Here is a 23,218-nt window from a genome sequence, read left to right on the forward strand (position 1 = left end):
AATGTTCCAAAAATTCGTAGGGTCATTTTAAGCTATTAAAGTTTAAAAACCTATTAAAACTCTGCTAAGATTTTCTGTGCCACCTTATAGAGATAGTGGCTGGCTATACTGATCCATGAAGCCAACAACTGCATATCATCTAAACCTTACCACCCAAAACAGCAAGTATCTTGCTGTGGGTGGTTGATAAATGTGTGTTGAATTGAACTAAAATCAGGACTTAAACCCAGATTTTCTAATTCTCATTTCTCAGCCACTAGGCAAAAAAAAATGTCTTTCTCCATAAATTCTCTGAATCACAAGTGTTGCATTGAGTGGGGAAGAAGAAGAACATAAAGGTATATATGCTCATTCATGATTTCTTTATTTCTCTTGAGGGCATACCCAAACTTCCAGTCACCAAGGTTCACAATTTCAGAGGCATCCTTGACTTTTTGCTTGTACTCACCACCCATATATAATTAATTGTCAAATCTTTTTTATTCAACCTCCATATCCCTCAAATCTTCATCCTTCTCTCCATTCATGTGAATACCACTCTCAATCTTGCTGAGACCAATAAGCATTTCTACATAGTTGGCTAGGTGCCAGGTTCCACTAATAGTTTTACAAATTTTATCTCAATTGATACTCACAATAACCCTGTGAGACAGGTGTTCTTATTATTAGATGGTGTTATTATTATTATTAGATTTTTATTTTCATTTATTTATTTATTATTAGATTTTTACTATATTATCTTATATTATTTATATTATTACAATGATCTTATTATGAGAGTAAACATAGACCCCTCCTTCACCCCACAAGAAGATAGGAAACCTCAAGAACAGTGAGAAAGGAAAAAAAAAAGATGTTCAGATTCCAATGACTCTGTCTCTGGGGTGAGTTGTCTTCTTTATCATAAGTTTAAAGAGAAGTTGCTTCAATAGTTCTCCCACAGTTGCTATTACAAGCTATATTTCCCTCCACTTTATCCTTCCCCACTCTCATTTATGCTATTCTTTCTCTCCTTTCATGACCTTTCCCTGTCCAAAAGTGTGCTGTATCTGAGTACCCTCTCCCACAATCTTGCCTCTCTTCTATCACCTATTCCCCCCCTTCTTCCCCCCCATTCCCCCTTATCCCATCCCCTTCTTCTCAATTTTCTCTAGGATAAGGTAGAGTCCTATACCCTATTAAGTGTGTGTGTGTGTGTTATTTCCTCTCTGAGTCATTTCTGATGAGACTGAAGGCTCACTCATTCCCCCTCACCTTCCCCCATTCTGCTCCATTGAAAACACTTATTCTTGACTCTTATGTGGAATATCTTAGCCCCTTCTTCCTCCCAGTACTTTCCTTTATCACCCACTAACTCCATCTTTTTACTATATTACACCATTATATTCTGCTCCTTCCTATGCCCTGTCTATAATGCTCCTTCTAAAAGCTCTTATAAATAATAAAGTTCATATGAGTTATCAATATCTTCTTCCCATGCAGGAATACAAACAGTTTGACATCATTAAGTTCCTCGTAGTTAGTCCTTCTTGTCCATCTTCTCTATGGTTCACCTGTGTCCTGTTCTTGGAGATTAAGCTTTCTGTTCAGCTCTGGTTGTTTAAATAGGAAAGTTTGAAAGTCTCCTGTTTCATTGAAAGTCCATCTTTTTCACCTGAAAGAAGATGTACAGTTTTTCTGGGAAGATGATTCTTGTGTTGAAAACCAAGATCTTTTGCTTTCCAGAATATTATATTCCAAGCCCTACAAGCACTTAATGGAGATGCTGCCAGATCCTGTGTAATCCTTGTTATAGGGCCATGGTAGTGGAATTGCTTGTTTCTGGCAGCTCTTAGTGTTTTCTCTTTGACTTAGGAGTTTGGGAATTTGGCTATAATATTCCTGGAAGTTTTTATTTTGGGATCTCTTTCAGGAGGTGACCAGTGAATTCCCTCAATTTCTATTTTACCCTCTGCTTCTAGGATCTCAGGGCAATTTTGCTGTATTATTTTTTTCTTTAGTTTCTGCAAGGCAATGGGGTTAAGTGGCCTGCCCAAGGCCACACAGCTAAGTAATTATTAAGTGTCTGAAGCCGTATTTGAACTCAAGTCTTCCTGACTCCAGGGCTTGTGCTCTATCCACTGCACCACCTAGCCTCCCCATGCTGTATTATTTCTTGAAAATTGAAGTCTAAGCTCTTTTTCTGGTCCTGACTTTCAGGTAACCAAATAATTTTTAAATTATCTCTTCTGGATCTGTTTTCAAGGTCAGTTGTTTTTTTTCTAATGAGACATTTCACATTTTCTTCTAATTTTTGACTTTTTTAGGGAGAGTTTTATTTCTTCCTGATTCCTCACAAAGTCATCAGCTTCCTTTAGTTGCATTCTGCATTTGAAGGACTTATTTTCTTCAGAGAGCTTTTTTTATCTCCTTTTCCAAGTGGCCAATTCTACTTTTTAAGTCATTCTTCTCCTCATTTGCCTTTTGTTTTGCTTTGTCCATTTGGCCTAAAGTGGTTTTTAACATATTATTTTCTTCAATATTTTTTGTATTTCTTTTACCAAACTGCTGATTTGGTTTTCATGATTTATCTGCATTGCTCTCATTTCTCCTCCCAATTTTTCCTCCACCTCCCTTAATTGCTTTCCAAAGTCTTTTTTTTTAGCTCATTCATAGCCTTAGCCCACTTTCTATTTCTCTTAGGGGCCTTGGATACAGAAGCTTCGAGTTTATTGTCTTCTGAATCTTCCATGGGACCAAAGTAATTTTCTATGGTCAGATTCTTCTTTTTCTGTTGCTTGCTCATTTCCTCAGCCTAAGACTAATTTACCATACTTCCAAGTTTTGGGGGTTTGGCAGGACAACCCACAAGGACCTTTATTCCTCCAAGGTCTTATACTCTCTTGTCTGTGCTTTGATATGTAGATGACCACAGGGGCTCCCCTCTGCCTTGGAGCTGTGAGAAGGGTCTCTGCTTGGATATCTTAGTATGAAAGCCCAAACTGCATCCTGGATCTGAGTGTTGGCAAATAGCAGAGTCCTACTTCAGGGAGAGCAGGGATATTTCTTCAATATCCCCCTACTCCTTTACCATCTGTGGGCTATGCTCTGGAGGTACAAGTTGGCTTCCCCGATTCCTGCTGCAGCATCTCATGGCAGGGCTGTTCTAAGGCGGGTGCTCCTGCACTCTGGTGCAGCAGAGTTCTCTCACTGCCCCTTCAAGTTGTTCCTGGTTATCCTTAGGCTGCATTGCAGCTGCAGCTTTTCCCCAATCCCTGGTCCTTTCCCTTGGTCCTTCTAAGTTGTCTTGGACTGGGAAATTGTTTTACTCAGTCTTTCTGTGGGTTCTGCTCCTCTAAATTTTGGCTAGAGTCATAATTTGATGGCTTTTGGAGTCTTTGGGGGAAGGAGTTTCAGATAAATCCTGCCTTCACACTCTGCCTCCTATTAAATAGAATTTAGACTTTAGGACCCTGAAAAAAAAAAAACATAGGTTAAGTGACTTCCCCAGGAGTTTAATTCTAGGAAAACTCAAGTATTCCTGACTCAAGACCTAAAACTCTGCAAAGTAATGATGATATCTTCAGATTTCCAAACTTCTTTTTTGAAAAAATGCATATTACTCAGTACTGTAATGACTGAAGGATAAGTAGAAAGTCAGAAATAACCTATCATAAGGAAGATTGTTATTTTCAACTCTTCTAATATTTTCTAAGTATTCACTATGAGCTAGCCAATCTTGGAGAAACATTCCAAAAATCAAAAATCACCTTCAAAAATCACAATGTCCTGGCATAACTGTGCTAAAGATTTGAGATTCAAAAAGACAGTTCCATTCCTCAATGAGCTTAAATCTAACAGGAAAGACAATGTGCAAACTAATTTATATGAAGTAATCTAAATCCAGGAAAATTAGGAGATAATTAAAAGGCACTAAATTAAAAAGAGGTTGAGGAAGACTTCCTTTAGAAATGAACCAGGAGGCAGAAAGAGATTGAAAATGAGTGAAAGACTAGAGATGTTAGAGGAGAAAAATCTTCTGGTGGATGTAGAATGGAGTAGAATTATTTGGTAAATAGAGACTTGGTAAGAAGTAAGACCTCTTCACCATGTGAGATAAGAAAGAGGGGACAAGAGGGAGTTCACAGCAAATGATTTCAATTTTTTTCCTTTAAAATATGAGCCAATGCTTTCAGTGGAGAGAATAGGGGAGGAAAAGTTTGAAGAGGGAGGTATGAAAAGGTTTGAAAGAATTGCTCTAGAGAGTAGGGTAGTAAGAATATTTGGGGAAAGTATAAGAAGATATAGGATCATTCCAAAGGATTCCTCATCAATAGAACATATACTTTAAAGTATTGTTCCCCAATAGAGAAACTCTCTCAGTTAAATGGTTCCAGATATCCACTATATTGAGAGTCAGAGAAGTGAGCTCAAATTTGACTTTGGATACTTACTAGCTTGTGATTTTTCACTTAACCTCTGTCTGCATTAGTTTCTTCATCTATAAAATGGGAATGATAATCACATTTATCCTTCCAGATTTACTGTATGGATATAACGAGATTATACTTTTGAAGTGTTTTACAGTTCATAGTGATACATAAATGCTAATTAGTGCAATTGTTCTTATACATCCCAGAGCACACAAAAGGGAGAAAAATCTCATTGTTTAAAGTAAGGATCAAAACTATGAGTGGGCTCCTTAACAATATAGCTCCCAACCATCTAATTAGCAACACCATCTAGCAACTTGTAAACAATACTGACCCAACACAGTTCTCTACCAATTAAATATGAATCCTTTAATATTTTAAGGCAAAAATTATTGACTAAGGGGGATCTTTTCTCCTTTCCTTCATCATGAAATATATTTGCCATATATTACCACAGGTAGCTTTATGCAAGGCTAGAGTCAACTCCCAGCTGGTAAATGTTTTTAACTGCTTTTCAGTAAAAACAATGCATAAATTACACACTTTTAGGCCTAATCTGCATTTTAATATTTTATCCATTACTTTCTAAAGTTTATAAATCCACAAAATAAGTAAATCAAACCCTGATTTGTAGCATTTGCCAGTTTCCATGGTGTAAAGACTCTCACTGGAAATTTTAACAATTGACCCTCTTGAGCCTGGTCAAGCTGGTGCCAACACACCACTGGCTAAGACAGTTCAGTGACAGAAGCAAGAAAGTATTATTATTTCCAATTTTCAGAGGAGGAATCTGGAGGCACAGAGGTGTCAAGGGACTTGCTTATGGTTATGTATGTAACTTGTATGTGCAGGAGCTAAGATTTGAATGTTGGTCACCTGACTTTCAAGTCCAAGACACTTTCTGGTATATCAATCTCTTTGTCATTCTATATATTGAGGTAAATGAAAAAAGTCATTGGTTTGTAAATATGGGCTCTATCATAATCTTAACAGGAAGAGACTACAATTCTTTTTTTAATTCAAGCAATTTATTATACAATTTTAGAATAATCAGATTGGGAAGGAATTGAAGAGGTCACCTAGACCTTTCCTTGCTAATAACACATTTTTTTAGTATTCTACACTTCACAAAGCATTTCCTCACACTAGCCAGCATGTTAGGAAGTTCAGTCAACCAGCATTTATAAGTACCCCCAGGCATTTTCCTAAACTACAGATACAAGTATAGGCAAAAGATGGACCCTGTTCTCAAGGAGACAATGTATAACAACTATGTTGTATATGAAACCTATACCTATAACTGTTTTAAAAAAAGATACAAGCAGGATAAACTGGAGATAATCAAGAGAGCTACATTAAGGGTTATTGGGAAAGGCTTCATGTACAAGATCAGAATCTGACTGGTTCTTAAAGGAATACAGAAAATTCAGCAGATGGAGTTCAAAGATGGAGAGAATTCCAAGAGGAATTCCATGGAGAATAGCCAGCGAAAATGCATGGATTCAAGTGATCAAGTGGCATGTGAAGTATAATAGCAAGAAGGTGAGTGGCACTGGATTTCAGAGTACTTGGAGAGGGAGAAAAAGGCCTTAGAAGACTTATAAAGGGGACAGTTTGATTTTACATTTTGTCTTGGAAGTAAAAGGAAGCCACTGGATTTCCTTGAAAAGAGGATGATGTGGTCAACCACTGTTTTTGCAAGAGTAATCTGATAGTTAAGTGGAGATTGGAGTCGGGATAGACTTTAATCAGGGAGACCAACCAGAAGATTATTGCAAAAGTCCTAGAATGAGGTAATAATAATCTCGATTAGAATGATAATAGTATTAGAAAAGAGAAGGAGTTTTATAAGAAAAAAATTATCAAGGATGAATTAATAAAATTTGAGAATTGATTGGCTATGAGAGATGAGAATGAAAATACCTAGGTTTTGAGACTGAGAAACAGGAAAGTTAGGAACAGAGTAGGGTGAAAATAATGAGTTTTGTACATGCTGAATTGAATATGTCTATGAGACATCCAGTTTGATAAGTCCAATAGGCAATTGGAAATGTGAGTCTAGAGGTTAGGAGAAAACTTGGACTGTATAAATAGATCTGAAAATCATCAATATAGAAGTGATACTTGAATTCGTGGGGGCTGATAAGATCAAAAAGAAAAAAAATGAGGAAGAGAAACAGACCAGGACAAAACTTCAAAGGATACTCATGGTTAGTTGTAACCTGGATGAAGATTCAGTAAAGGACATTGAGAAGGAGTGGTCCAACATTTAGGAGAATCAAGAGAGAATGATAACACAGAAACTTAAAAAGAAGAGATGTCAAGGAGATAAGGGTGATTAACAAAAAAAATCAAAGGAATCCAAAGCAATAAATGTATCATCACCACCAACACCACCACCATCATCATCATCACCATCATCATCATCATCATCATCATCATCATCATCATTATTAATTACTTCATTCTACTGATGAGGAAACTTAGACCCATTTGAGAGCAGTAACTTGCCTGTAGTTACATAACTAGTAAATGATAGAAGAAGGAATTGTAACCAGGCTTTCTGACTCCAAATCAAATTTTTTTCCACCCAACTACAGTAAGCATGCCACTAAGATTCCCTAGATTCTCCAGATTCTCCAATTATGATGATGATGTTTCACAACTCATCACTTTGTTCAAAACATACCTTGGAGGACAGAGAGGAGAGAATATCTAGAAAAAAATTCCATTCTAATTATGGTCATTTCAGAATGATTAAATTCAAACTTTATCACTGTGAAGCACCATAAAGTTTCTCTACTCCCACACAAAGTCAATTTCTGTATAGCTAGGTTTCTTTTTTGCATTTTTTCTAACTCTCATAATGTATTGAGCAATGAAAATAGAAGGGGGGGGACTTTGACTTCCGCCCCCAAAATAATCAATTAACTAGTATTCCCAAGGACCTCTAAAAAACCTTTATCTTTTCATGCCTTCAGACACTTTCCCCTGTTTCCTCAGACGACAAGGTGCCTATTTAGGTTCATTTAGTCCTGTCTGGAGTCTCACAAACTAAAAACAAATGTGATGCTATACTATTCTACACACGTACTAAATTCAACCAGAAATGAGTTGACAAATTCACAGAAACATTTCTTTTAAATCCGCAGGATATTTTCTCACACACAGAGAGCAGACATTGTTATGTTTCTAACGAAAACATGATTTCTAATGTGTTACTAATTTGGGTCCCCCAAAATAACTGCCCGGGTTTCTCTTTTCTCATTCACATTCACCAGCTCGCCTATTTCCCATTTATGGAGTATACAGACAACAGAGGAAAATACAGCCTCTCCTTTTACCTCTTTTTGTTTTCATTTATCGCCTTGCAGCAGGTGAAGAAACAGAGTAAATGACTGGGGAAAACATCCCTACTCAGCTGCCTGAGGCAATTTCCCTTTTTTGCTCCTTTTTGGTTTGCATGTCTGTTTTTTTTCCCTACCAACTCAGCGTAGGTTTCAGTTTAGTGATGCTTCTATCTTGAGTTTGTATTTCCTAAATTGTCCCCTTTATCAGTCAGAATACAGAAATTCACATTAGCATCAATGACACTGGATAATATTTGATTTGGTTCCTGGGTGAAGGCAGTCATAATTTCTACTGCATTTATGCGTGCAATTTCCAAAGTGGCTACCAGCTTCCAGTATCTCCTCAGAAGAGTTGCTTACCCAGTGTCCTATAGTGGGTCAGCAACAGTCAGAAAGAGGTTTGTTTCTTCTATGCCTATTACTATTAATATATTGGGTCATGGACTTTTAGAGCTCTTAGTTCCAAAGTTGTATGGAACTGCTTCCTGGGTTCGTTCTCTCTCCTCTACTCCATCAAAAAAACATTTTTATAATATTTATTTTCTAGTAGTGGTACACTTGGAAGTTGTAGAAATGCCTACAAATTTTGAGTGTTCACTACATGCATTTCAGGAAAATCAAACTCTATCCTGAATATATCTGACTTGGTCTGCAAAGGGCAATTATATGAGGATCCAGAATTGTACAGCCTAGAGTACCAACCAAGATTTGAATCAATCTCTCAAACTTGAAAATAGTGCCATTTTGAGGGTATATATAAATTTTGACCCAGTTGAAGACAATAAGTAAGTATATAGACCAATAGCTTACAATTTAGATAGTTTGAGGAAATGAAATTAGGAGAACTATAAACTTTAAAGAATAGTTTTGTCTGTTTGTTTTACGTCATTAACCAGTCAATTCTCAGATATTTTACAAATGTTACCTGGCTCCTTACCATTATTCTCTCCCACCTTCCCCACTCCAAGATAGTAGAGACAAAAAAAGTAAGTAAGGAGAAGAAAAAGTGATTAGTCATAGGTCATTGGGGTTGATGTTTCCCTACTGATGTGGAACTGATGAGTTTCCCAAGGTAACAATCCATTTCCATTTCCACCTCACTATGGAATTCCATACAGGTTGTGGAAACACTCTACTGAAATGTAGATCTTTAAAAATCTAGATGTCTTTTCTATAGACAAAGTAGCTAATATTTGATCTTGCTATTGCAGGTGTTCTGGAAATCACCCCAGATGACCCCCGCTGGATCGGTGCCTGGTGGGTAGGCTTCCTGCTCTGCGGTGCCTTACTCTTCTTCTCCTCTCTCTTGATGTTCGGGTTTCCACAGTCCCTGTCCCCACACCCAGATCCCACAGTGGAGAGCGAGCAAGCCATGCTCCCTGAAAGAGACTACGAAAGACCCAAGCCCAGCAATGGGGTCCTGAGATACCCTCTTGAGGCAGATAACAGCACTTCCTGTTTTCAGCAGCTAAGAGGTAATAAATTCTCTAGCTCATAATGCTCTCTAATCTTCTGAAGGCGAATACTAAATTCTCCACCATGTTCTGATTTGAGAAAAGTTGGGGTGGTTAGGTGGCACAGTGGATAGAGCACTGACCCTGGAGTCAAGGAGCACCTAAGTTCAAATCTGGCCTCAGACTAGCTGTGTGACCTTGGGCACATCAGTTAACCCCATTGCCTTGCCAAAAAAAAAAAAACAAAAAACAAAGGAAAGTTAGTTCTTTTGTGATTTTCCTCTCTGGTAAGTTCAGCAAAATTTATATTTGTTGAATCAATGGCACTATAATACAACATAAGAAGATATGCTAACTTCCTTAGATCACTACAAGAATTAACGTATCTTGTTAATAAAAGTGTACTTCATTTTGCAGGAGGTATAGCCAGGATTCCTGAAAAACTGTTTCTAAAGTTAACTTCTTTTTTCAACTGAAATTTTATTTTGTTTTTTCAATTATATGCAATGATAGTTTTTCAAAATTCATCCATTTGCAAATTTATGATTTACACATTTTAACACACACCCCCGTTCCCTCCCCCCCCATGATGGTGAACAGTTGGTAAAAGTTGTACATGTACATTTGTGTTTAACATTTTTATACATTAGTCACTTTGTATATGAGGATTTGGTAATAAAGGGAAAGAAAGAAAACTATGAAATAGGAAGGAAAAATATATGAGAAGTTTTAAAAAAGTGAACATAGCATGCATTCAGAGACCATGTTTTTTTCCCTCTGGGTGTGGATGGAATTGTCTATAGCATGTCTCTCAGGGTTGTATTTGATATCTGAAGGGCTGAGAAGAGCTGCATCCATCATAGTTGATCATCTCACAATGTTGTTGTTAATGTGTATAAGGTTCTCTTGGTTTTGTTCCCTTAAAGTAAATTTTTATAAATTGAATCGTTTTTCCTGTTGACTTGCATTTAAAAACTGAAGCTATTTTTCCACTGCTCAAAACATATGACCTCAGCCATAAAAAAAAGTCATATTTAAGAAGGTGACAAATCTTTTTAAAACATATTTAAATGAAAGAAATGACAGTTTCTGGTAAAATGTTAGCAATCAAAGTGTATCTGTAAACATTTGATAAAAGGAACTTGGGGGTTATTTTAGTATTCAATGCAACAGCTTGAAAAAAGGAAAACCTAATAGACTATATTTGAACTAGAGGGCCCCTTGATCTCTATCAAATTTCGTCCTTGATATCATATATATATATATAATATATATATTATATATATATATATATGTATACTGATCCCTGGTTTCGCAGGGACTATTCCCTGATAATTTATAGCAATGGTTCAATTTTAGAAATGAAACATCCAGGAAAGCAGGTCCAAAGTAAGGAGAGCATTTTGAAATGAAAGAATAATGAAATAAATTAGGTCCCAGTTACCAGAGTATTCATCAAAAGCAACCTACAAAAATCTATAAAGTTAATCTTCAGATGTGGTCAATCTAATCTGTTCCTGGTCTTCAAATTCAGTGATAGCAAATGTGTATGTGTAGAGTCTGTAGACTGAACTATATCTGTATATTTAGAAACTAAGACAACTTCTCAGGAAGAACCAATTTAATAAATGGATTTTGACATACAGATGCCTCTATTGCAGTGGACAAGTTCAGATTAGGTCATAAGAATTGGTGGCATTTTTGCTGTTCAATTGTGTCTGACTCTTCATGATCACATGAGCCAACTGCCTATGGTTTGACTGGTTTGCTGTTTACTTCTCCAGGCTTATTTTTTTATATGCAAGCAGGATCATACAACTAGTATCTGAGGTCAAATTTGAATTCTGGTCTTTCTGACTCTGACTTCACAATATCATGAGTAAAATTGTCAACTCTGGAACAAATCATAACCAGAATAAAAACAAAACCCAAACCAAAAATTTAAGCACCAATGACAGCTTATTGAGTTCATCAGCAAATGAGTCCCAGCAGCAAGGGCAGAAACAGAATGACAAAACTTAGGTTTCTATTTAGGCAAGAAGTGAATTAGATATGGAGTTACCTTAGAAATGCTGGGAGCTTTAGTAAAGTAATTAACTGAACAGGGTCCATTGCTAGGGTTGGTTAAAAATAAAGTTCTTCTGCAGATTATCTATCTCTTGGAACCTTGCCCTACTAGATAGGACTGTTATTGCTGATTCAGCAGAAAAAGAAGATGGGGTTGGGGGAGAGGCAGTCTGCAGTAGAAGCAGGGTCAGGGGCAAGATAGAGGAACTATAGACAATGGAATTGCTATTGTTTTCTCAGCTGCCCACCACATCTTTCTTATAAGCCCCCTTCTCTCCACTCATCACCCTCATTCAAACTCTTCATCAACTCTCCCTGGACCATTGTAATAATCCCATAATTGGTGTCCCTTTCTCAGATCTCTTTAGTCAGTCAACAGTCAACAATTACCATAAGTTAGACATATAAAGAAAAGCAAAAACCTTTCTGATCTCAAGGATTGCACATTACAATAAGGAAGACAATATGTAAACAACTGCATACATAAGAGATATTTACAGTATCAGTGAAAGATAGGCAATCTCAGAAGAAATCTTTCCACTATAATACATCTTCCACTTAGCTGACCAAATGATTTTCCTAAAAAGTAAAGTCTAATCATGTCACACAGAGCATACTCCTCCAATTCAGTAAACTCCAGGAGGATCCTATTGCCTACAGGATTTGGTAGTATTTAAAACTCCTCACACATTGAAGTTTGCAACATGCTTTAAATATACCAGTTCATTTGATCCCCACATTATCACTGTGAGGTAGGTGCTGTTATTTACATTTTATAATAAGGCTACTGAGACACAGAGAACTAATTGACTTGCGCAGGGTCCTTAGCAAGTAAGTATCTGAAGCAGGATTCAAAATCAGGTGTTGCGGTCCAGTGGTCCTCTTTGAAAATGAAGGACAAGCAACTCTATTCATTGTGCCGTCTAGGTGTCTCCTTCCCTCCCCGGAACTTCTTGAGATTTTGGACAATGCCTTTCTCTGTGTCTCCAGAATTTGCACGATAGCAGTCAAACTTTTAATAAATATATTTGATTGATAGATTGATTAAAGGAATTAATATTGCAGGTGACCACAAAAGAAACAAAAGGAAATAAAAATGCACATGATAGGTATAAGCAGTTTTGTAGCATATTCTAACAGTGATCCTTTTATGAAAAATGGCATAATTGTCATCAAAAACATCCTAGATTTTTATTACTAGGAAATGAAAAGAACTACCAATTTAGTAAAAGTGAGACATAACAGATGAACTGTCCCAATGTTGTAATGACCCATAAAATGCTAAAATAACCAGAGCTAGACTTCCAGTGCATCTTCAATTTAAAATATTTTTTAAAATCTATCAATAAGAACTATATGGTGGAAAGATATGACCAAACTGTGATCACTGCATTGTAGGCAGCTGAGTGGTATAGTGGATAAAGTGTTGGATGCAGAGTTAAAAAGAACTAAATTCATATCTAGCCTCAGATACTTAAAAACTTTGTGACCATGTCTCCCTCAGTTTCTTCAATTGCACCCGGTTGCTCTGAGAATAAAAAAACATGATATCTGTAAAGCATTTTGCAAGTCTTAAAGTGCTAATTAATTCTAATTATCATTAGCTAATGTTATTATTCATCAGTGAAAGGTATATTATCATAGATGAAATCACATTTGATATTTGAATATCAAACTATACCACAAAAGCTGTATCCCATAAGGAAGCATAAATAATATATACCAGTTACCGCTCAGTAAATAAATCTGAGCATAAGCATATGAAATTAATAGTTCATTTAATAGTGTTTTGACTCCTAGAAATTTTTTCAGTTTCATTACCAATTCCAGAAAAACAAGGGAATAGATCAGCTTGAGAGTAGTGTACCAAAAAACTCTTGGATTTTATATATTTCCCCTTGACTTTTTTTATTACTTGGCTTCCTAAACATTTCTGTCTTAGAAAGAAACACACACACACACACACACACAAAGCAAACATACCCTATTCAAAAAGCTCCATGCCTGCTTTTTAGTGAAGCCAAGGCAAAGATGATGTAATCTGCTGTTTGAAGTCCATCTGCTTATCCCTGATGATAGAGCAGCAAGAGTCTAGGCATCAGTCTGATAAAGAAAGAAATAGGCAATGAAAAAAAGGCTGGAATCAAGTGGGGGGCTAGATTACATTCTAAAATACTGGTCAAGTTCAATAAAGGGACTGTAATGATGCTTGCCAGTCCAGATTTTTCAACACCTAAGGACAGATACATTGTTTATAAGGAGAGTCATCAACTTTTAAATTTTTAATTCAATTTCATCTTGAAAAAATGATTTTGATTTTTTTAACACATGCTAAAGACTTAAAAAAGGGGAAAATGAGAGTTTAACTGGATAGAACAAATTAAAACTGTTTTGTAATCTAAAGAAGTGAGAAAGGGTTGAAGGGGGAGCTGGTCACAAGACCATGCAAATAATGAATGGTTATTACTATTCCACAAAGGTTGAGCATCACCCAAGGGCTTTTGTTTATATACACATAGGCTCTACTTCCAATAACTAATACTTCTTAATTTAGTATTAACCATACCCAAAGGCTATATATGGGTCTACTAATGAGCATAAAGAAAAATCTGAGACTAAACGAAGGTAATGCAACTCTGGAAATTCTCAGAAGACAAAACACTTTTAAATGAACTAGTGATTTAATAAACAATTATTACATATGCAAGCATATGAAAAGAGAGCTCTTATGTATTATTTTGTTTTTCTTTGGGTTTTTTTGCAAGGCAATGGGGTTAAGTGGCTTGCCCAAGGCCACACAGCTGGGTAATTATTAAGTGTCTGAGGCCTGATTTGAACTCAGGTACTCCTGACTCCAGGGCTGGTGCTCTATCCACCACGCCACCTAGCCACACCTTCTGTTTTTCTTTGTATCAAGATCAGAGGATCATAGAATTAGAACTAGAAAGGGACCATGACACTATCTAATCTGGCTCTTTATTTTACATATGATGAACATAGTGACCAAATGGTTAGTGTCTCCAAGTTCAGTACTGGGTTTACTAAGAACCATACATTCTATGTATCTACATCTACATTCACATATATGTGTGAATGTGTATATATTTTTGGTCTAACTTATGATTTCCTCTAGAGACAATTCCCTCTGCCAGAACAGCATCTACTTTGTAGTTTATAGCTATAGAGAATTTTCTAATGCACTGAAAAGTTAAGACACTTGCTGACCCTATATGAGCCAGTGGCAAGAGTAGAACCCAGGGCTTCCTGATTTCCAGGTCATTTCTCTATACCATTTTTATAGAGAACAAAAACTATGTTAAGTGACATTTCTTGACTTCATTTGAAATGTGTACTCTCTAGTACTGACAGTGGATAGAGCACCAGACCTGGAGTTAGGAAGACCTGAGTCCAACCTCAGACACTTACTAGATGTGTGATCGTAGGCAAGTCACATAACCTTGTTTGCCTTGGTTTTCCCATTTGTAGAATGAACTGTAAAATGAGAAGGAAATGACAAATCACTCTGGTATGTTTGCCAAGAAAACCCTAAGTGAAGTCTTGGAGAGTCAGACACAACCGAAATGGCAAACAACAAACTCACAAAGAACTTACTGCAATATTAACTCTATTGCCTAGTAACTCAGTTAAGTGGGGTTTTTTCATATATAAATTGACCAATAAAAAACAGCAGGTTAACTGATATTACTCTAAAAATAACATTTTAAAAATACGTCACCTTTACAATTTGAACTTGTTGCTTTCTCCCCTATTTTCAATGTTATAAAAAGTTTCATATTCTATTTCATGTACTACTGGGGTTCCAACTCCTGATAGAGAAGGCAGGGAAGGGATAGAAATTTGTACTAAAATAACAGAAACTTTGTCTTCCTCCCCCTACTGTGACATGGAAGGTTTTCAGAAAAGGAAAAACCTTTGCTTCACAACTAGATCTCTGTCTAACACTCTTAAGTAATGTCTTTGTTTAAATATTTATTTCATTAGTGTGATAGCTATTGATGACAATGCTAGGTAAGCAATATTTTTTGACCTCAAAAGAAACTTCCACTCTGGTTTAGGGGAAAAATGCATATATAAATTGTCCAGAGAATAATGACAAAACAAAATACAAAAAATGAAATGGCATTAATTGAATACATAATGGAATGGATCATTCAATAAATGTTAAAATATTTAAGCACTTTTCTCATGAAAAACTTTGTGCCAAGTACTGGAGCTACAAATAGAAAAGCACAACTATACCATTATCAAGGATCTTACATCCTAATAGAGTAGATAACAAAGACAGAAAATTTCAGTTATAAGTTAAGAAAGGTCCTGGGTTATGCTGCATTCAGTTCTAGCTGGTATTTACAGAACTTTCTATTAAATTTGTAGTCTCAGCATTTACAACCCAGAAAATGGTAAATATTACAAATTAGAGCTTGATGTATTGTTTTGCTGAAAGCCAAGACTTGAAGGAGAGCATTTTAATTAATGCAAATAAAGCTTAAAAGTATGTCATGCATACATTTTTTTCCAGAGAACTCATTGTTAAATACTTATCTTCAGAGGATTAGAAATGTCCCATGGACTTTAGGGTGCAGTGGGATCAAGGATTTTCTTTAATGTTTTTTCAATTAATAAAATTACATCTGTTTTTGATTTTGAACAATTTGTATCAAGACCTATGGTGTTGGGAACCTTCTTTTCTGGGTATTTATAGCTATTGGGGAGTAGGGATTGTAGCGCCTTCAAAAATAGTTACAGGGTTACACCTCAGGGTCTGGACTGGAAACACATCAATTGGTAACAAATTTTTGGAAGGAAAAATAGAAGAGACCAGAGCTGGGAAGAGTGAATAAGAAAATCATATAATCAGAATTAGAAGCAGTTTTGGACAATGTCTAGTCCAGAGTTCTTTTCAGTCAACTTTCACCAAATCCCTGGAGCAAAGCTGATATTTGAAATAGAATAACTGAGAGCTTTTCTCTCTGATGCTTACCTGAAATTTGGTCCCTTGCTACTTCTGCAGTCCATCAATCTCATATCTAGAGAAGAAAAACTAAAGCAGGGACTTCTGATAAGATTAATCACAGAGAAATGTATTGCTCATAGAAATAAAAATCAAATCTGATGAGGTACAACATCAAGAAGCAAAGATAAAGCACAACTAGGTGGCAAAGTGGATAGCACATCAGCCCTGACCTGAGTTCAAGTCTGGTCTCAGACACTTAGTTCTTACTTAGCTGAGTTGATCAAAAAAGAAGCACTGATAGTAGTTTTCTGGAGGTCTCCTTAATATTGCAGCTTAATATCCTTAAACTAAAGGAAATCTCGAAGATGAAGTAATGATGCAGAAGGACAATTAGAATGCTGTTTTCTGGTTTTCTGCATGAAATCTTTTCTGATTGACTTAGGACTCTCCATAGAGGGCATATCAGTAATACTCTAGTCAGAAGCACGAATCAACTTCCTATTTCCAATTTGATTTTTTATCTTTTATTTAGTCCCTTGCATGAATAGCTAGAGAAAAGTGAATAGAACAATGGGCTTGCAACCAGGAGCCATTTTCATGAGTTTAAATCTGGCGTCAGACAGTTGTTAGCTGTGTGACATAGTTATCATCCTGTTTGCACAAGTTTCTCATCTGTAAAATGAACTGGAAAAGGAAGTGGCATAGCACCCCTATATCTCTGGGCCAGAAGAGACAATCATAGTTGAAATGACTCAACAGTAACATGCATAGAGGACAATTGTTTAGCACCCCCCCTTAAAAATATCACCACCAAAAAACACTTAATTTACTTGGAAGTCAGAAATTAAATAATGCCTTAAAGCAGGAATTAACAATTTCTTTCAAGACTGTCAAAAATATATAAGATTTCACAGGTTCTCTCAGAGCACCACTTCCATCAATCATTAAGTAGACCTCATCTACCCCCCAAAACCACAATCTGGTGTGTCTATTAAAAAAAGAAACAAAACAGTACTTGCAGAAGAAATTTGTCCATACAACTTGTATCTTTAGGATCCCGTGGAAAAGACTTAGTGCATTTATAAGCTGACCCAAAGATCATAGAGATAATCTTAGCCATTCTCATTTTCCAAAACAAGAGAATAAACCTCATAGGGGCTCCATGATATAGTAGATAGAGTGCTGGAATAGGGGTCAGGAAAGTTTGGATTACATACTAGCCATGTAACCCTAGAAAGGTCACTTTCAATTTTCTGGTCCTTAGTTTTTCATCCATAAAATAAGGAGCTTAGAACTGTTGGGAAAGTTTTCTAGCTTGGATTCAATGAGAAATCATGAAGGATATCACTCATCATGAGGTCCACAAGACTAGAGGTCAAAAAGTGAGTAGCCAGATTGAAAGGAAAAATTTATTAAATGTACTGAGGAAATATCAGCTTATTAAGGGTACAGATTTGGTTTTTATATCTATAGGCAAAAACATTTCTCTGCAGTTTGTCACAATTCCCTGTATTAGCAGGAATTATCTAAGACTGGGGAGACCTCTTTTAAAGTAAAATCATTCTTGTACATCCTGTTGACACCAATAAGGAGGTAAGTAAAACACCACACTGTTCTATTCCATTGATCTCAGTTGTAGTCATCTGGGAAAAACACGTTTTCCCTAAACTCACAATGCTTAGATTCATCATGTACTCCATATAATTCCTTGTCTTGGGTCCTTTCTAGCTCTAAATTTATGATTTTATGATACTATAGTGATAAAATCTAGTCTAGACTTCAGATGGTCACATTGTGAGGCAGTTTATTTTTTGGATGATTTATAAATGATCAAGACAGAAAATGCACAAGTGTTACTTTAGATGGCCTTAAAGGAAATGCTAAAATAGGAGTTATAACTTTAATTCTGAACCATTTTTCTCACTCTTTTTAAATTATTAACAAATTATACTTTAGGAAAGCTTTATTTCTTTTTTAAAAAAAGATTTTATTTATTTTGAATTTTACAATTTTCCCCCTAATCTTGCTTCCCTCCCCCCACCCCCCACAGAAGGCAGTTTGTTGGTCTTTACATTGGTATGCATTGATCTAAGTTGAATGTGATGAGAGAGAAATCATCTCCTTAAGGAAGAAACTTAAGGTATGAGATGTAGCGGAGTTACATAATAAGATAACATTTTTAAAAAAATTAAAGGTGATGGTCTTTGGTCTTTGTTCAAATACCACAATTCTTTCTCAGGATACAGATGGCATTCTTCACTGCAGTTAGTACCTGATTGTTGTCTTGTTGGTATGAGCAAGTCCATTAATGTTAATCATCACTCCCATGTTGCTGTTAGAGTGTATAATGTTCTTCTGGTTCTGCTCCTCTTGCACAGCATCAGTTCATGCAAATCCTTCCAGACTTCCCTGAATTCCCATCCCTACTGGTTTCTAAAAGGACAGTAGTATTCCATCACATACATATATCACAGTTTATTAAGTCATTCCCCAAGGTTGATGGACATTAATTCAATTTCCAATTTTTTGTCACCACAAACAGAGATGCTATGAATATTTTTGCACAGGTGATGTTTTTACCCTTTTTCATAATCTCTTCAGGGTATAGACTCAGTACTGGTAATGCTAGATCAAAGGATATGCACATTTTTTGTTGCCTTTTGGGCATAATTCCAAATTGCTCTCCAGAAAGTTTGGATGAATTCACAGCTCCACCAATAATGTATTAGTGTCCCAGATTTACAATATCCCTTCCAATATTGATCATTGTCCTTTCTGATTATATTGACCACAATACCTCAGGTACATAAGAGATGTTTGAATTTGCATTTCTCTAATAATTAGTGATTTAGAGCAATTTTTTCATATGACTATGGATTGCTTTGATTTCCTCATCTATAAATTGCCTTTGCATATCCTTTGACCATTTGTCAGTTGGGGAATGGCTTGTCTTGGTGCAATAGTAGGAAATGATTATAGTAATCTGCTGTTTGATAAACCAAAAGAGTCCAGTTATTGGGATAAAAACTCTCTGTCTTCAATAAAAACTGTTGGGAAAATTGGAAGTTGGTATGGCAGAAACATGGATTAGACCAACATCTCATACCCTATACCAAGATAAGATAAAAATGGATATAGGATCTAGATGTAAAAAAAAAAAAAACAATATTGTAAGCAAGCTAGGAGATCAAGAAATAGTTTACCTGTCAGATCTATTGGAAAGGGAAGCACTTCATGACCAAAGAAGAGATGGAGAACACCATTAAAAATAAACTAGACAATTTTGATTACATTAAATTAAAAAGCTTTTGGACAGACAAAACCACTGTAACCAAGATCAAACAAAATGCAGTAAATTGGGAAACAATTTTTACGACTAGTATTTCTGGAAAAGGACTCATTTCTAAAATATACAGAGAGCTGAGTTAAAGTGTTTTAAAAAGAGAGTTTTATTTCTTACAGGCTCTCCAATGGAGGAACTAGATGGGTGGGATTTGCTCCTAAAGTCAAAGATTATTTCTGATCTTCTCAAATCCGGAAAAGCATATTGAGGGGAAAGGTTTCTAAGAACCTTTGACACCAGTCTGATTTGCAAGTAAGGTAGAAATAGAGATGAGAAGTTGCGCAAGTCCTATGCAAACAGGAATTACTACAGATAGGGGTATCACAGCTTTGTAACCACTATAGAACAGCTTTTGCAGTGACCATCTCAACTTGTGTATAGTATATACAGAAAAGAATACAATTTTTGGACTTCCTCAACTTGAATATCTAATTATCCCCCCCCCCCCACAGAAAGAAGTATGGTAAACAAATGTTTTGCACCCTAGTTATCTAAACCATTTTTTTTTCTTGGCCAATTACATACATTGTGAGAAGTCTATTAGAATCCTTCTCTAAAAGTCATGTTACTTCTGGTCAGGAGAGCAAACTCTTTACATTATTTTCTGACTCTGGTAATTAATTCATGCAAGACCATCCACTGCCCCAAGCATGGTTTCCCTTGTGTCCAATAGTGTGCATTTTGCAAAACACCGACCAGAGTACAATCCATGGACCTGCAATTAGAAGTTAATTTGTTGATGTGGAAATCAAATAATGCCTTAATAAGCTGAGTTAACTAGTTAAGGATAAAGCATAGTTGACATGGTTGTTTAGCAGTCTTTCTAAAATTTGTTTAACTTTCAGGGGAGTGTAATGAGAGTAATGAATTATTTCAGTAGTTTGTTTCTTTACATGTTGATAGAATTTTGTGACTGCCCTATATCCATCCCTATGACATATTTGTGTTCTTTATAGACTTTATAGATCCTAATATCTACATTGGGGAAACATGGACATAAGCTACGTTTAAATCTTGGTTAATAAACTTTTCTAGAGTAAAATTCTGAGATTGGGGCATGTCAAATAAATAAATAGATAAGTTGACCCTTTTATGGTCAGTCCCCCAGGATCAGACTGGATTTAAATGAACCTAAAAGGAGTGGGACTTGCCCTAGGCTACAGGTTACATGTAAATACTTTTTATTTACCAATCTGTAAGCATATCATCCACACCTACCATCATTTTTACTTTTGAATCTCCAGTGCCAAGTTTCGCTCCTGGTACATAGTAATTATTTATTCAAATACTTGTAGATCAAATGAACATTAGTGTACATATTTTCATTCAAACATGTTTGACTTTAAGAAAAGTTAATATGTAGTAACCATGCTTAGAAGCACAGCACTGTGATACATAAAAAGTTCAAGAGTTACTGGGTAATTGCTGGGTAGTAAATAATTTTAATAATTATTTTAGCAATAATTAATAGAAGAGGACAGTGACATTCTCTAATGCCAAATGAAATTCTCTTAACAGTTACATACCCTTGAAAGATTGAGTTCTCCTAATGGTGGCAACCAGCTCTGATTAGTTAAGGAGAAATGAGGGAATGAATGATAATGAGAAATGATCTTATCCTAATGAAAGTCTGAGGGAGAATGACTTTGATCACTCAGTCCTGGTCAAAGAGACTTGTTTATACCCATATTAACCCATCTAGGATCATCTAGACAAAAGGGGAAATTCAGACCTGTCTGAGTAAAACACAATGGACCAGAATCCATCAATTCACCTAAACCAAATTTTCTTTACCTTTACCTTCTCTACCTTTTGAACAGATCTGAGTTTTTCCTTTCATTATAAGCACTTCAAAGGCTGCCTAAAAAGCAGGGACTAATTTCTGAATAAGGAAGTAGAAAGGGGGAACCTTAATTCTAATTCAATAATTGTTTATTAATATGAGAGATAATCATTTCAGTATATAAACAGTTCTTGCCATAGAGAAACCCAAGCTTCTGAAAAGTTTTATGCAAGTCTGATTTTTATAAAACAAATCATATTTTAAATGGAGAAGAGGACGTGGCTATTTGAAAGAAAACTAACAAAGCCTTTAAAAATAAAATAAATTATTTTCAGAGTGAACAATTCCTATCTATTCAATAAATGCAATGGAAAGAAGGATGCACTTGCACTCAAGGGAACTGGATCATACCCTAGTTCTTATTCTTGCTACCTCTGTGATGTTGGACATGTCATAATCTCTGCTGGCCTCAGTTTTCTCATTTGTGTAATGAAGATGTTGGATTATAATACCTATAAAGCTCTTTCTAAATATATAATCCTATGTTCCTCTATTTGCATTAGGAGGAAAGTAGTATATATTTTATCTTTGAAATTTATGATAAAATTTCTTAGGGGGCATGTGGTAACAGTCACTCTTTAAACTAAATTTTGACTAGGTAAATACAACTAGCTTGCTTTTGCTGAACACATAACAGTTCATGGAAAGGAAGGGGGGGACTTTGAAATTTGTTTTGGAACATGAGGTAATTTTGGTTTTGGTTTTTGGGTTTGTAAATATCAAGAAGTAACTAATCTAATGACAAATGTTTATTGGACAGTACAGAAGAGAATTGCCAAGTACTTGAGGGCATAGCATATGCTCTTGAGAGTCCCTCACAGGGGATATATTTTCTTTTAATTTTTCTGTATTGAAGAAGTAAGGAGAGATAATAGAAAGGCAAGGAAAAGCAGGTTCAAACTTATATGAAGCTTGTATTGAAACTAGAATTGGATTATTCAAGTCATTCAGTGTAATTTACAGAATCAAGATAAGGAATCAGTTCTACATCCGTGGGAGAAATTTTCTCTACATGTTGGCTTCTCACCAGTGTCTCTCTGCATTTGGCTCTCTGAAGTATCTGTGGCTTTTACAAAAACCTGTTTGAAGTAGAAGTGAAATAATACTCTCACTTCTGTCTCCAAATCTATAAACACACACAAAAGCAATGTGACTGCCATGCAAAGATGGGTACTCAAAGGTTTGGGAAAGCTTTTTGTATCCCTGCCAGGGTCTAAAAGGGAAAGGAAGAGGCAAATACCTGGAACCCAGGACATCTGATGACCCTCTGGAGAATTTTCATGTCTGAATAAGAATGACTGAAACAGGAGTTTAAAATCTGTAGGGAAAGTCTTCCCTTTGATCAAGAAAGGAAGAACTGCACAATCAAAAGCTGAGTCCTCTTACTGCTAAATCATTCCTGCAGATGATAGAATAGATTGCCTCCTGTCACTGTCTTGTATCTGAAAAGACAGCTGCCTCGGGTGCCAGTGGGTGGTAGGTAGAGGAGAATAGGGAAAGGAGATTAGAGATTCATATGTCAAGCATACAGCTAGGTTCATGAAAGGGTTTATGGCATAGCTCAGTGTCATGAACATCATGATGAAGGGACTAAGAAGTGAGTAGATAATCAGATATATATATATATATATATGTAAATAATTTATTCATTTATATATCTGGAGCTCAGAGACCATATTCTTCAACTACCTTATTTTAGAGATGGGGTACTGGGGCAGATAACTGAGTGACATGTCCAAAGTTGCACAAGTCATAAACATCAGAGTAGGGGATT

The 23,218-nt window shown here is 36.0% G+C and overlaps 1 protein-coding gene across 2 annotated transcripts in view; it reads left to right on the plus strand.

The window, feature by feature from the left end:
* The window catches only part of SLCO3A1 (solute carrier organic anion transporter family member 3A1), a 361,805-nt gene that overhangs the window by 277,604 nt on the left and 60,983 nt on the right, over positions 1-23,218 (plus strand). For both annotated transcript variants that reach the window (XM_074234149.1, XM_074234148.1), the window contains exon 4: positions 8,974-9,237. In XM_074234149.1, coding sequence (XP_074090250.1) covers positions 8,974-9,237 — 264 coding nt within the window. The remainder of the gene's footprint in view (positions 1-8,973; positions 9,238-23,218) is intronic.

The sequence above is a fragment of the Macrotis lagotis genome, chromosome 4 (assembly GCF_037893015.1).
Source record: "Macrotis lagotis isolate mMagLag1 chromosome 4, bilby.v1.9.chrom.fasta, whole genome shotgun sequence".
Lineage (NCBI taxonomy): Eukaryota > Metazoa > Chordata > Mammalia > Peramelemorphia > Peramelidae > Macrotis > Macrotis lagotis.